At 39.9% G+C, this 14,420-nt stretch overlaps 1 protein-coding gene across 1 annotated transcript; it reads left to right on the top strand.

Annotated features, from left to right (window-relative positions):
- Positions 1 to 9: 9 nt before the first annotated feature.
- On the top strand, positions 10 to 11,003 carry LOC139450122 (OCIA domain-containing protein 1-like). Its single transcript, XM_071231774.1, has 8 exons — positions 10 to 82; positions 1,364 to 1,433; positions 2,309 to 2,362; positions 5,136 to 5,183; positions 6,243 to 6,375; positions 7,703 to 7,857; positions 8,742 to 8,939; positions 10,470 to 11,003. The coding sequence occupies exons 1-8, from the start codon at positions 20 to 22 to the stop codon at positions 10,508 to 10,510; spliced, it is 762 nt and encodes a 253-aa protein (XP_071087875.1). The 5' UTR covers positions 10 to 19; the 3' UTR covers positions 10,511 to 11,003.
- The last annotated feature ends 3,417 nt before the right edge of the window (positions 11,004 to 14,420 follow it).

Here is a 14,420-nt window from a genome sequence, read left to right as displayed (position 1 = left end):
AAAGTACATAGCCTTCAAGATGTCTGCGCCCAATGCTTCACAACAACATCAGAAGCAACAACAGGGGCAGCGGCCTCTGATGGTACGTATCTGGTTCCTCATTCCAAGACACAAAGATTACTTTTGTATTTAGGGTTTAATGACTGTGTCCTAATCGTTGTTTGTCATGCAATACATAACCGAAATAACGACAGACCAAATCATATGACAATTTATTGAATTCTCGTGTCATTGCCTCTGGTTTAAAGGACAATTGTATTAACCATTTGTCCAGGGCAATGTCGATTATTAATCTATATTTAAGAATTAAACTGTCATGAAATAAACACGTAGGAATGATGAGGCTCCAAGTGATGAAAGTTTTGACGATATTGCATGGTAGTATTCACAGGTCACTTTATGTTTTCTTACATGTTTTTTCAGGGTATTGGTATATATGTTGCCACCATTACTAGCGATGCTCTTTTGATGAAATTTAATCACTTAAGTGTTTAACGTCGCCCTCAGCAATATTCTAGCTATTTCCCTGGCAAAATGTATTCAGATACACGGTATGAAACGATCTCAGCTGGGCCCACTTGCTCAAAGCGATCTTAGCCTATGTTAAAGTATGGGAATTAAGATCATCTTAGCGCTTAGATCGCTTTGTGCAAGTGGGCCCTGGTCATGCATACACTGAAGTTGACAGAAGTTTTATCATTATTCAAACACATACAAGTCAGAGGGAATGCGTGCATAGTCAGAAATAAGTGTGAACATTAGTGACTTGTGTAATCACAGAGTTTTAGATAATGTTTATCATTAAACAAATTATCACGTGGCTAACCTTGGGTCAGGGTAGTCCTGTGGGTACCCTGGTCCTACTCAGTACCCACCCGACCCGAGTTACCTGTCCCAGCCCTAATGTTAATGTTTCCCAAGAGATGAATTGGTGATTTCGAATACGTACAAATGAACCCCTACCATTGACCGATGGTAGACATGGTAGTGAAGAATATAATTAGGATGATCCCCTTCTTGGACGCATGGATTACAAGTGATTGCAAAACACAGATTGGTTCGTTTGTTCAGTGTATTTTCTCCGAAACCCTTTCTCGCGATGTAGTCTTGAAATAGCACTACAAAGATAAAGCGACATGTCTTAGACTCTGTGAATCTGTGTCCATTGCTAACATGTTACATTACACTAAACACAAGGCTGAGTGTTTTATGATACCTAGACTGACTGTTGGCATACATTATAAGGGTAAAGCTATTTTGCAGGGCATTATCATTTGCAGAAGCCGAGGTCTTCCATTAACTGCCCGATGAAGGAGATAAAATAGAAAGTAAAATATAACCAGATTGACCTCTTGTATTACAGCGCCATACCTTAACAAAGGAGGAACAAGAGGTTATCAATGAATGCAACAAAGAAAGTTTCTATTATCGATGTAAGTATTCACCATTATTCACAACAAAATACAATAATGAAAATATATTTCTTGATGTGATAGTAATTATAAACATCTAGCAAAAGATATGAATGACTGTACCTTCAAAAGAATTACATCTGATCAAGTTGATGTCAAAAATGGTTTGTTGAATGCATTTACAGGTGTCTTCTTTTTCCCATCCTTGAACTCCAGTTTAATCTTGTTAATCAGTGTAATCTGAGGCTAAAAAAATAAGTCTTGGTTCTCAGTCACCACCTGCATCATCAAATTCGTTTTTGTTTCCATTTAAAAAAAATATAATTAATTATTCCAAGTCCAAGGGTAGTCAAATACTGTATTCCAGTATTTAAGTCATCAAAGAATACTTTTATGTAGGCCCTTCACGGGTTGAGTGTACACAACTGTTTATTTGGTTACATACAAGTGTGAACAACAACAAAAAGACACCGCCAACCTGCACTGTATTTTCAAAAGCCATTGCCTGAGAACCAATTCTTTTATATATTTTTAAGGGTAAATAAAACATGTGGCTTCTTACTCTTACAACTTCCTCCATTGTCACTTTACCCTGTGTAGGAAGACACAAAAATGCTTTGAAACTTTGAAGCCTCAATCCAGTAATTACAATCAGGATCTTCCCTCACTATCAATAAACTTCGTAAGATATTTCCCACATTTGCATCACTATCATTAAAGAAATAAAATTGTATGGATTATTTGCCCACGTTTCAATAATGTGCTTTTCTCAATGTACTTGTCAGTAGTTCTAATTAAATAAATTTGATATGGATGTAACTTTTTTTCCTGCTAACCATTTGCAATATTACTGTTAATTGAAATAATGACATGTTTTCCTTTCTGTATCCCACAAGGCCTGCCTCTCAGCCTGAGTCTGATGGCTGGCGTTCAGCTTCTTGTTAACAGGGGTATGTATGTATGTTAGTCCGACTCTCACAAGAAATACTTGTTGCGAGGTCACTCTATTCATCTAACTATGTTTTATTGCAGTCGTATAGCTGAAACTACCTATCAATATGAACTATTCCATTGTCATCGTGCAACTCGAGTGATCTGTTCACCTTTTGCTTCAAGTTTTGAACCAATAACATTTGTTTGGAACCACCTGTTTCATTTCATCATATGTAGAGTTGGTTGTGTTTTCGTTGTGACTCCTTGTTAGCATTGAAATATTTATGTCAAAGAAAGACCTCAAAAGAGTGTAATCATGAAATTATACACTTTGTCGTCACACATAATCCGTGTTCATTTCTGTTATAGTCAGGGAATGTTATTTTTCACAATTCCGTCTTTTTGTACTTTCCTCTGACCATGGTTTGCTGAATGACCCGTTTGGTTTTGAGAGATCGATGTTGTTCGTTGGCACTCTTTCGCTCTTCTCCCTTTGTGTATTATATGTTATAATTACAAGCTTTTTTGTTCTGTTTCCATCACCTAATGCACAGTACATAAAACGATGTACACATGGGATTCAGTCCTACATATGCTGCATGTCACAATACTTCAGACCGTGAAGATCCGGGGTAGAATAGGTCTTCAGCAACCCATGCTTGCCGTAAAAGCGTCTATGCATGTTGTAAGAGGCAGCTAACAGGATCGGGTGGTCAGGCTCGCTGACTTGGTTGAAGCATGTCATCGATCCCAATTGCATGGATCAGTACAGAGTGCAGAGTTGCGTCCCTTTGGCACACCAGAAACCTATGATTGTGGGTTCGAATCCCGGTTCGCCCCGATTATGTTTCTATGTTTGTCAGCACCACGCTCGTGCTCGTGGGTTTCACCGAAGTGGTAAACGTCTGAGACCTGCATCACTTCGGGCTTTCCTCCCACATTAAGTTGACACGCTGCGATATAACTGGAATACTGTTAAAAGCGGCGTTAAACCAAACCCTCTCACTCACTCAATCACTGGATTGTCTGGTCCACATTCGAATAAGTATTATTGAAATATTGCTGAGTGTGGCGTTAAACAACAAACCAACCGACCAACCACAATACTTCAACATGATATAGACAATTTTATTTTATGGATCCACTTTTTTTTACAAGAATTTCAATCAGAAATAAATATGGATTATCTCCCTTTGGTGGCAAGATGCTAAATGTATGAAAACAATACTTGTGCATGCTTCATAGATGGATGCCTCCATGGTCTAATAGATTTAGCTTCTGCCCAGAGAGAGGAAGGTCTGTCGTTAGATTCCAGGCTGCATCATACCAAAAGACATTAAAAAGATGGTACTTATAAAACAAGGACTGGTCAGCTCAGATTCTGAGTGGGGTATCCGTGTTAAACTGTGGCATGGTATCTCAGTGGGCTAGCACTATCAAACCAGTATTAGTCTGGACCCGTACAAGCAGCGACACACACATGTGCATGCACATTACTGTGTAAGTTTAATGAAACTACCATCACTGGACCCATGAAGATCCGGGGTAGAATAGGTCTTCAACAACCCATGCCTGCCGTAAAAGGTGACTATGCTTGTCGTTAAAGGCGACTAACAGGATTGGGTGGTCAGGCTCGCTGACTTGGTTGATACAATTACAACTGCGTTGATCAATGCTCATGATATCAATCACTGGATTATCTGGTCCAGATTCGATTATTTACAGACTGCTGTCATATAGCTGGAATATTTCTGAGTGGGGCATTAAACAACAAACCAACCAACCAACCTTCATCACTGTAAATGGACCACAATGCTTTGTAGTAGTCACACATGTCTGGTTTAAGGAAGCAAATGAAATGAGGTCGTGAATAACTCATGGGTATTCTAGCATCATCTCGGGCACCGGTGGCCCAGTCGTCTAAGGCGCCACGATTTGCTGTGCAGAGTTACGTCCCTTGGGCATGCCAGAAACCTATGATTGTGGGTTCGCCCCGATTTATGTTTCTAGGTTCGTCAGCACCATACCCGTGCTCGTGGGTTTCACCGAAGTGGTAAACGTCTGAGACCTGCATCACTTCGGGCTTTCCTCCCACATTAAGCTGACATGCCACAATATAACTGGAATACTGTTAAAAGCGGCGTTAAACCCAACTCACTCACTCACTCTAGCATCATCTTGTTATTATTTTGAGTTTATGAACAAAAGAAGATCAATCAAGGTGAATGAGGGCATGGACATTGTGATTTTTTCTTCAAGCAAATGTTTGTACACTTTCTACAATATCCTTTAAGATCTTGCACTCTGACTTGATGCCTCTCTCTGTCAATATTTGATATCATGTTGACATCAAGCAAAGTAGTTAATCAAATTATTGAACTGATATTCATATTTTGAAATGGCAAGTGTTGAAAGAAACATTTGAGTTTACACCTTCCTGTATTGGGTCAGTAAGATCTACGCCTTTTGCAGCATGGAGGCAAGTGCCCTGAAATGTCACTTCATATAGTGGTATATAGGACATCTTCTGTTGTGGGCAAGTTAGGGTTGTGTCACATTTGTTGTGTGTGTATTAACACCATATATTCTTCTTCACGTCCAGGGGCGGTGGGGTAGCCTTGTGGTTAAAGTGTTGGCTCGTCACGCCGGAGACCGGGGTTCGATTCCCCACATGGGTTAAATGTGTGAAGCATCTTCTCTGGTGTCCCCCTGCCGTGATATTGCTCGAAAATTGCTAATAGCATCGTAAAAAAATACTCACTCACTCACTCTTCTTGTCCTTTGTTTCAGGTGTTTTAGGACGTTCTCCATCATATGGAGTTTATCCCAAGCATATTGGTGAGTAGAAAACAACCGAACACTACATGCTCGTAATTTATGTACTTTGTGATAATAGCATCAGCATGTATGTTCAAGATATCATTGGTGAAGACAATATTTTCTAAAAGTTGTGAACCAAAACAGTTGGTGCCAAAATGTTTGGTTCTATCTGCCCCAAATTGTTACTTGTTGCCATTTACAGTTTTTAATGTACAGATTTTTATTGGCTATGCTTACTTGACTGAAAGAAATTGGCCCGAATTGCAGACAAGTAGTTTACATCAGACTGCTGAATGAAGAGTGAGTGTCAACAGACTGACAGAAGCCAGAAGTATACTTTTGTGTTTATATATGCATTTTCCTGCCTAATAGTCCAAGACGGCCTGTTTTGCTGACGGTCGTTTTAAAAGTTGCACCCCCAATGGTCGAGTTAAAGTTACCAAGATAACAATTCAGCACTTAATTGTTATTTTCTAAGAACTATTCTTGTCCTTACCTTTTTCCTGCTTTTTTTCGTTAGTCTAGAAATTCTGGTCTGGCAACATTTTATCTGGTCTGGTAACTTTGCCAGTCCAGTTGTCTGACTGGAATGTTTGGCAATTTTGTACACTGTCAATCAGCTACATTTATGTTTTACTGAACTTGGACTTGAGGCTAGTTGCTAATATCGCAGACTGCCAAGTGAAGTGCTATGAACAGTGTTTCAGTCATATTAGAGCATGTCAGCTTCGTGTGGGAGGAAAGCCCCAAGTGATTCAGACGTTTTCTATTTCGCTAGAAACCCACGAGCACTGGTATAGTGGTGACAAACCAAAGATCATTATAAGAACTAATCTAGGAATCAAATGCATGATTATAGAATCCTTGCACACCTAAGGGACATAACTGCACAATGTGTTCCGAGGAAATGAAGAAACAAACAGAAGTGTAATGTCGAACTGTGTTATGTTGACGTAGGTGGCTGTCTTGTGAAAACAAATAACAGGATTCACCCTCACAGATATAGGATCCTTGCTCGCCTAAGGGATCCAACTCTGCACATTGTAATGTTGATTATCTGTGTTTCTGTTGATGTAGGTGCCTGTATCTTGGGCTTCATTGTGGGCAAGATGTCTTACTTTGAGACATGTAAGAAGAAAATAATTGCTAAGATTCCTAACAGTCACATGGGCTTGGCTGCAAGAGGACTATTAAAACCTGAAGATGAAATGTGAGTACAAGAAGAATCATGTATGTCAGTGATGGGACAACAGTATCCCTCACACTGCTGCCTTACTCAGATCGGATCTTGCACTTTGATGTCTGTTTGTTGTTAAACGCCACACTCGGCATCATTACAGTTATATGATGGCACGTCTGTAATAATCGAGTCTAGACCAGACAATCCAGTGACTGACATCATGAGCATCATTCCAAGCAATTGGGATACAAGGACATGCATCAACCAAGTCAGTGACCACCTGATCCCGTTGATAGCCTCGTACGACAAGCATTGTCATACTTGGATTTTGTACTTGGGTGACAGAATTAGGATTTAAAGTAAGAGAGGGAGCCTTATATATTTTCACGGTGGGGCTGAGATTATTTGAAGAAAAAAGAAATGTACACGAAAATGCTGGAAAATATATTTGCCCACTAGTTTTACCCATTTTCCCGAGGCAAGGGCGTTAACTGACTATATAAGTTCAGTTTTCACCTTGCCAAAATAGGCTGGAATTTCCAGGCTTGATCCTAGTGCAGATCTTAACTCGCGAAATGCATCAAATCACTTGAGCACCATCTTTAAAAACATGATAAGATTTGCAAAATATCTGTTGACGCCCAGTTGGCTGTAAACATGCTTTGCAAAGCCTGCAGTCGACCGAAATCTGCACGTTGAAATCCATGTTGTTTGTAAACTGGATGTCTAGTTCATCTCAAGATTTTGATTTGGACTATGCATAGACTTGTTAGTCAAGCCAAAATGTAACTCCGGAATTCCAGCCAAGTTCGGAAAGGGTGAAAACTGGACTTTTATTGTCAGTTATCTCCCTTGCCTCGGGAAGATGGTTTTACTGAACAATGTAAATTTTTCCTAATGTTTATTGGACATGGTGGATGTCCTGAAAAAAAATAAGAGTTCCCCCCCCCCCCCCCCCCCCGACTTGTTTGGTGCTTTACAGGAAAATATAACATGTCTCCAACTAAAATCCTGAAATGAGCAATGCTCTTATAATAATCTGATCATTGGTTTCCACAAAGTGTCAAATGTCAACAACCAGCTTCATGTTGAGAATGTTCTGGGGGCGGTTGGGTAGCCTAGTGGTTAAAGCGTTCGCTTGTCACGCCGAAGACCCGGGTTCGATTCCTGACATGGGTACAATGTGTGAAGCCCATTTCTGGTGTCCCCCGCCATGATATTGCTGGAATATTGCTAAAAGCGGCGTAAAACCATACTCACTCACTCAGTGAGAATGTTCTGCTGATATCAACTGCTAATATAATGCTGTTTACCTGTTTAAGGGTTCTATCTCAAACTGACTCTTAATCCACTGCAGGAATCTTTATCAGGCAGCGTCACCTGTGGAAGGGGGACAACTCTCTGATCTCCCAAAGGATGAGATGCGCAGCACCGATTTTGACACTGATAAGACACCAGCGCAGACACCTAAGGGGCTAGACATCAATGATAGACCCAGCTTAGATCAGGAAGGTACGTGTGGGATGGGTTGGAGGCTATCATTGCAAAGAAAATACTGGAAATTGCTTTTGAGGAAACTCTTTTGATAAGATATGTGTATTAGACACTCACTATCACATATAAAAATATCTCCTAGTCAGTTTATAATTGATTCTCAAGACGTGCCATGATTAGACTTGAAGTTTACGAAAGCTGCAGCTAAATACCGATTGGTGCGTCTGAAACCTGGGATCATAGATTCTGGTACCACATTCGCCCAGATTGTGTTTCAAGGTTTGTCAGAACCATGCCCATGCTTGTGGGGTTTATCCTTGTGGGCAAAATCTTATCACCCACATCACTTGAGTTTCCTCCCACATTAAGCTACATTGCCATGTTAACCTCACCTCACCTCACCTCACCTCACCTCACCTCACCTCACCTCACCGCTCCACTCCACTCTACTCAACTTCAGTCAACTCAATCACTCACTCGTTCACCTCACGCATTCACCTCATGCATTCACCTCACTCACTCACCTACCTCACTCACCCATTCACCTCACCCATTCACCTCATGCATTCACCTCACCCATTCACCTCACTCATTCACCTCATGCATTCACCTCACTCACTCACCCATTCACCTCATGCATTCACTTCACTCTCTCACTCATTTACCTCATGCATTCACCTCACTCACTCATTCCCCTCATGCATTCACCTCACTCACTCATTCCCCTCATGCATTCACCTCACTCACTCACTCATTCACCTCACCCTTTCCCCTCACTCACTCACCTCACTTACTCATTCACCTCACTCATTCACCTCATGCATTCACCTTACTCATTCACCTCACTCACTCATTCACCTCACCCTTTCACCTCACTCACTCACTCACTCCCTGTGTTCCAGGTTTTCCATTACTAACTCAGGACAAGGCTGCACCCAGCTTCAAATCATATGAAGACCTCAGGAACCAAAACCGCATGGACTTTGAGCGGAAGATGGCATCCAGTGACAGCCCCTTGAACCAGCCTCCATGGCCAGCGCCAGCACCACCCTCTTCTCAAGGGAGGCCATTCACAAGGCCTACCCCACGACAAGAAACAAGTAGGTTTCCTGACAGTGAAATCACACCTCACACAGAACATTATGGATATCAAGTGTGCCTTTTTAGTATGTAAATCACACACTCAACACACTCAAATTTCCCTGTGGCACTGGGTAACACAACAGTGTAAAGCACCGCAAGAAGAATTATTGGAAATGTATTTTTGTTATTTAGGCCAATCCCGTTAAAGAACAAGGTCATGTGACAGCATATTCTCGTAGAGCTTTGAACCCTGGGTACAACATAGCAGTGTTTCAAATTAATATGTTTGCTTGTTATTTTCATGTATACATATATAATAGAACCCCCTTAATGTTGTTTACAGTATATGCTAAAATACAAAAGGGCAAAAAATTTGTATGAATGTTTAGAAGGAATGCTGCTGTTTTGAAATTTGGTACCACTAAAAATTGATATTCAAAAATACCAAGCACATTGGAATGCTTCACGATCTTCTAGCACGACATTTCTGTTAGGGGGCGGTGGTGTAGCCTAGTGGTTATAGTGTTTGCTCGTCACACTGAAGACCCAGGTTCAATTCTCCACATGGGTACATTGCCCATTTCTTGTGTCCCCTGTCGTGATATTGCTGAGTATTGCTAAATGCGGCTTAAAGCCATACTCCCTCACTCACTCACGCATTTCTGTTGTGGATCTTCATATCTATTTAAAGGCTTTTAGCATGTTGAGTCCCCTGGACCCTGATATACAATTATATACTACTCAACATTTGATAAGGATATTTCAGATAGAGTGTCCAGATAGGGGATAAATCTGACTGGATGCTGGGAGAAATTGGCGTACAAAAATGATGTGATTTGGGCATGGAACTGATGTATGTTAAGCTTCATTTCATAATGAACCAACGTAAACATTTATGTACATTGTTGTCTGCTGTTGATAAATCCCCCACCTGGACATTCAGTGTGTCTCTGTCAAATGTTGAGTAGTATACAGGAAATTTATACCCGCAGTCTGTATTTCACCTCATGCATCTTCCTGAGGCAAGAGAGTTAAGTGACTATATACTCCCGGTTCCACCCTTGCCAAACTAGGTTGGAATTTCTGGGCTCGTAACGCCTCAGTGGCGTTTATGAGTTATGTCCCTTCTATGTCCCTACTGAGCAAGCAGATTCCACCTCTGATATCACGTGCAATTGCTTCAAGCAAAATGGTAACGCCAAGGTAAAGACAATCAGACCGATAATCAAGATCTCCATTGTAATAAAATGGGTCTTACCTCATGAAGGGCATCAAATTGTGTCAGCACTTCGATTATAACATTAAAATATTTGTTGATATAAATGCTTTGCAAACCCTGCAATCAACTGAAATCTGCACTGCAGTTTATGAACTGGAAGGCGATTTCGTTTCGTGTTTTTGATTGGACTATGTTTAGGCTCTAAGTCCAGCCAAACTATAACTCCATAATTCCAGCCTTGAAATTGGACTTTTATGGTCAGTAATCTCCCTTGCCTCGGGAAGATGCACCTCATGATGCTTATAGAACTTTAATCTCTCTGTTCCAGGCAAACCCAAGAACAAATATGGAGATGAGTGGGAAGAATAGATGCTAGTTACCTCCCTTTGGCAAGTGGAGCATGTGAAGTGACACCACCATTGACTGGACCGTTCTTCTCATGTTTGTACAAAATATAACATTTCTCAGTCCTAAACATTGCTAAAGATTAAAGTAAAAAATCTAAATGTACTCAATCATTATCAATAACAAATATGTTATCAAATCAAGGTAACATACATCGATCTTAAGGAAATGAATAACCAATAGGTTAAGTTAAAGCATGGTTGTTATTGAAGATTTATCCTTGCACATTGTTTGGCAATAAGACAGATATAATCCTGTTAGGTGTATATATGTATGGTTATAGGACTGTGCAGTGTCCTGAATTTCTCTTGTAGATTATCCAGGATTGTGACAATGGATTAAGAACACTATTTTCCTTGTGGGAATATTTTGCTTGTGGGAATGGAAAACGTAGTTGATTGACTTGTGTATATAAACTGTGTGTATGAAAAGGGAAATACAGTGTGTTTTTTCTAAAGTGTTGTTATAATTCTATGCTTCATGGTAGACAGGTCTCTGTGCTGTTTAACTGACCATAGTGAGATGGCGTGGTTCATGGGTCATGGGAGTAGGTGTTATTGAGCATCCCTCTGTAACAGGGGCTTCTTGGGGCAAACCATGCATTATTCTAAGAGTGGTGGCCTGGGATGTTTGTATGAGACATAATATTTTTGTGCTTAAAGAAATACAATCATTTCTCTGAAATGAGGGAACAAACAATTGTTTCTTACCCACAACAAATACATCCAGAGTGATCGAGTTATTTATTCTTTTGTGTAAAATTATATATAATAAACATGATAAAGATTTATTTTTTTTCGAAAATAAATATATTCCAGGTGAGCACAGGCTTTGTTTATTGGTTTATCGCTGCACTCAGCAATATCCCAGTTATATCTAAGCAGTCTGTAAATAATCCTGTGATTAACATTAAGAGTAACGATCCACACAATTGGGATACAATGACATACTGAGTCTGACCATTTGATCCATTTAGTCACCCATTACAACATGCTTGTATACTTTATACTTTCCATGGACTTCCCCAGGGTTTGGAGCACAAGAATGGTGCTGACGAACCAAGAACAAATCAGAGTAAATTGGGATTCAAACACACAATCATAGGTTTCTGGCAGGCCTAAACTCTGCACAGTGAATTGCCTCACCTTAGACGACTGGGCCACCCCTGCCCCCTTATTTATTGGGAAATGCATTTTTGAGTTTTTGAAAAAAAAAACCATGGTTAGAATAGGTTTTCAGCAACACATGCTTGCCATAAAAAAGGCGACTATGCTTGTCGTAAGAGGCGATTAACGGGGTCGTGTGGTCAGGCTCCCTGACTTGGTTGATGCATGTCATCGTGTCCCAATTATGTGTATCGATACTCATGTCAATCATTGGATTGTCTGGTCCAGACTCGATTATTTACAGACAACCGTCATTTAGCTGGAATATGGCTGAGTGCGCGTAAAACAACAAGCAAACATTATGGATCAAAATGATTGGTTTAACCAATGTCTTTCTCTACCCTCATGGTTAAATTTCCCTGCAGTGTTTTATTGTACGATTAACAACTCCCACTCGGCGTTTATTTCTTATATGAGATATCAATACTATGTACAGCTTCTGTAAGGGCGTTCATGAAATGTACAAGCTTTAAGATTATTTACCCGTATTTAAATAATGGTGACTCCATGAATAGAATCCGACTTCGGCAATGTCGGACAAGTCTATTTTAGGAACAGGGGGATTAGATTTGGTCTTTCCCGCATATTCTCACGATTTTCACGTCGATTATCTGTACCTTTCCTCCCAATACCGATTGTCATATCTCTTCAACTTTGGGTGCGATCGTTCGACTTTTGCGATTATCCTCGTTGCCCAGTTTCATCTATGGGGGAAATCTGCCCAGACACTTCCCTCTCAAAAATAACGTCGTCCAATTTACGACTCATCAAGTTGCGAGCGCATGTTCGAATCTCCAGAAATGACGTCATGATAGAACAATGTTTTATCGTGAAAGAAACCACTCTTCGCTATTCATTGCTCTTGGCGATTTATCACGTAGCTATCTGTACGTAGTTGCTGTACATTTTACATTCCTTGGGCAATAATGAAACATGATTAGTGTACATATAAGTATGAATATATAAATATACTTATCAATCTCCAGTGACTCTAATGTTCTCCAGTCGTGTTAAATCTCTTAAACAGGGATATTACAATTTTCCAGGGATTTTATTAGTACAACTTAAGTTCAAATTGTAACATGTGAATGTTTCTCGCTAGAAATTTTAAATGAAAAAATAAAAGGACAAATGTTTTCTTCATATTTTCGAGGATCGAACATACAACTTTCGTTATTGCAGATAAACCATCATATTTTGATATCTATCTCTGTATGTATAATATATGCACTACAGTCAAAGAGAACATGCAATTCTATCTTCAGCACTATTGCTGTTATACAAAACAAATAATCTGTTTATACTTTCACCATCCTTACATCAAACATTACTATACGATAGCCCATAAGGGACATGGAGTCTGTTTTTCCATATTTTGATATTTCACTTACAAATATGTGATAAATCATGTGTAATGAAGATATTGAATCGCTGATAAGTGAAACGAAAATGTCAAAACTACTTGAAAGTACATTTTCCATGATTTCGGTTGTTTTTATACATGATTTATCATATTTGTATGACAAATTGTGTTAATTTGCAAAAGGTTACGATAAAAGTAAGTGAAACATCAAAATATTGAAAAACAGACTCTATGTCCCTAATGGGCCACCGTACATTACAGCGTAGAGGCAGCTCATGCAATCTCAGTAGGCATATACTTCTATATTCCTCATCACTTACAGTCAATACATAACATTCAACATCCAAAAACGGTTTATGCATTCATAATACAACATATGAGATAACTTACTTAATATATACTCTTCAAAAAAGAAACGCAATAAGGATATTTTTGGCCATAAAAGCAAGATTAGCGGACCAAGAGGTGCAAATTGAAGAGGTTTAATGTGTTATAGTGTCAGTGACAAATTTCCCGTATCAAAATGATCACAACAATGACATGCAAATCATTAGTTGGGAAACACGTACGATTCGGAAAACGCACCCAGTGCATTAACAAAAGAGCCATGGAGCTGCACGTACTGCACGTGCAGCAGCACTATGAACGGTATTAACGTTCACGGTTTTTGATTGTCTGGCATCTGCGTCAATCGAATAGTGACAGTTCAACAACATGTCAAGATTAATATAAGTGTACAGAAACAACGGCATAGGCCGCTTGCAGGCAGGGGGATCCCAATCAGCTGTAGCCAGGGTTTTCAATGTAGCGCCCAGCACCATCACTAGGCTGTAGGATCGTTTTCAACAGCATTGCCAAGGTCGGGACGACCAAGAGTAACCTCCAGGCGGAGTGGGCTACCATTCCCAGGATGTGATTCGCATACAGGCCGCTATCGATTCCAACGGGGGACATACGCGTTATTGATGGTAGCTGGCCTTCACCTTGGACTTTTTCTATGTACCGATAACTGAGATGACTGCAATCACCAAGTCTTCACTCCACATCATTTTGGCTCAATACTTAGTACGGTTAAATGTATTTTCATACCTCACACAAATTTGGCTTTGCGTTTCTTTTGTATGAAGAGTATACATTGCTTCTTACAATCTACAAGCCTGTTTGAACATCCTAATAATATTGTGAAATATACCCAACACCCTGGCAAAACCACACACTACCGAAACCGTGCATGTTTACTAATGACTTTACATGTGATGCACGGTACATCTCCCAGCAGAATCAATTTTTTTCAGGAGAATATAACATTTTTTGGGGGTACATAGCGTCGGGCATATGGAATACA

This window comes from Haliotis cracherodii, unplaced genomic scaffold (assembly GCF_022045235.1).
Source record: "Haliotis cracherodii isolate W230 unplaced genomic scaffold, xgHalCrac1.p SCAF_8, whole genome shotgun sequence".
In the NCBI taxonomy this organism is placed as follows: Eukaryota; Metazoa; Mollusca; class Gastropoda; order Lepetellida; family Haliotidae; genus Haliotis; species Haliotis cracherodii.
Note: the sequence above shows the minus strand (reverse complement) of the source record. Positions and strands in the feature narration are given on the sequence as shown.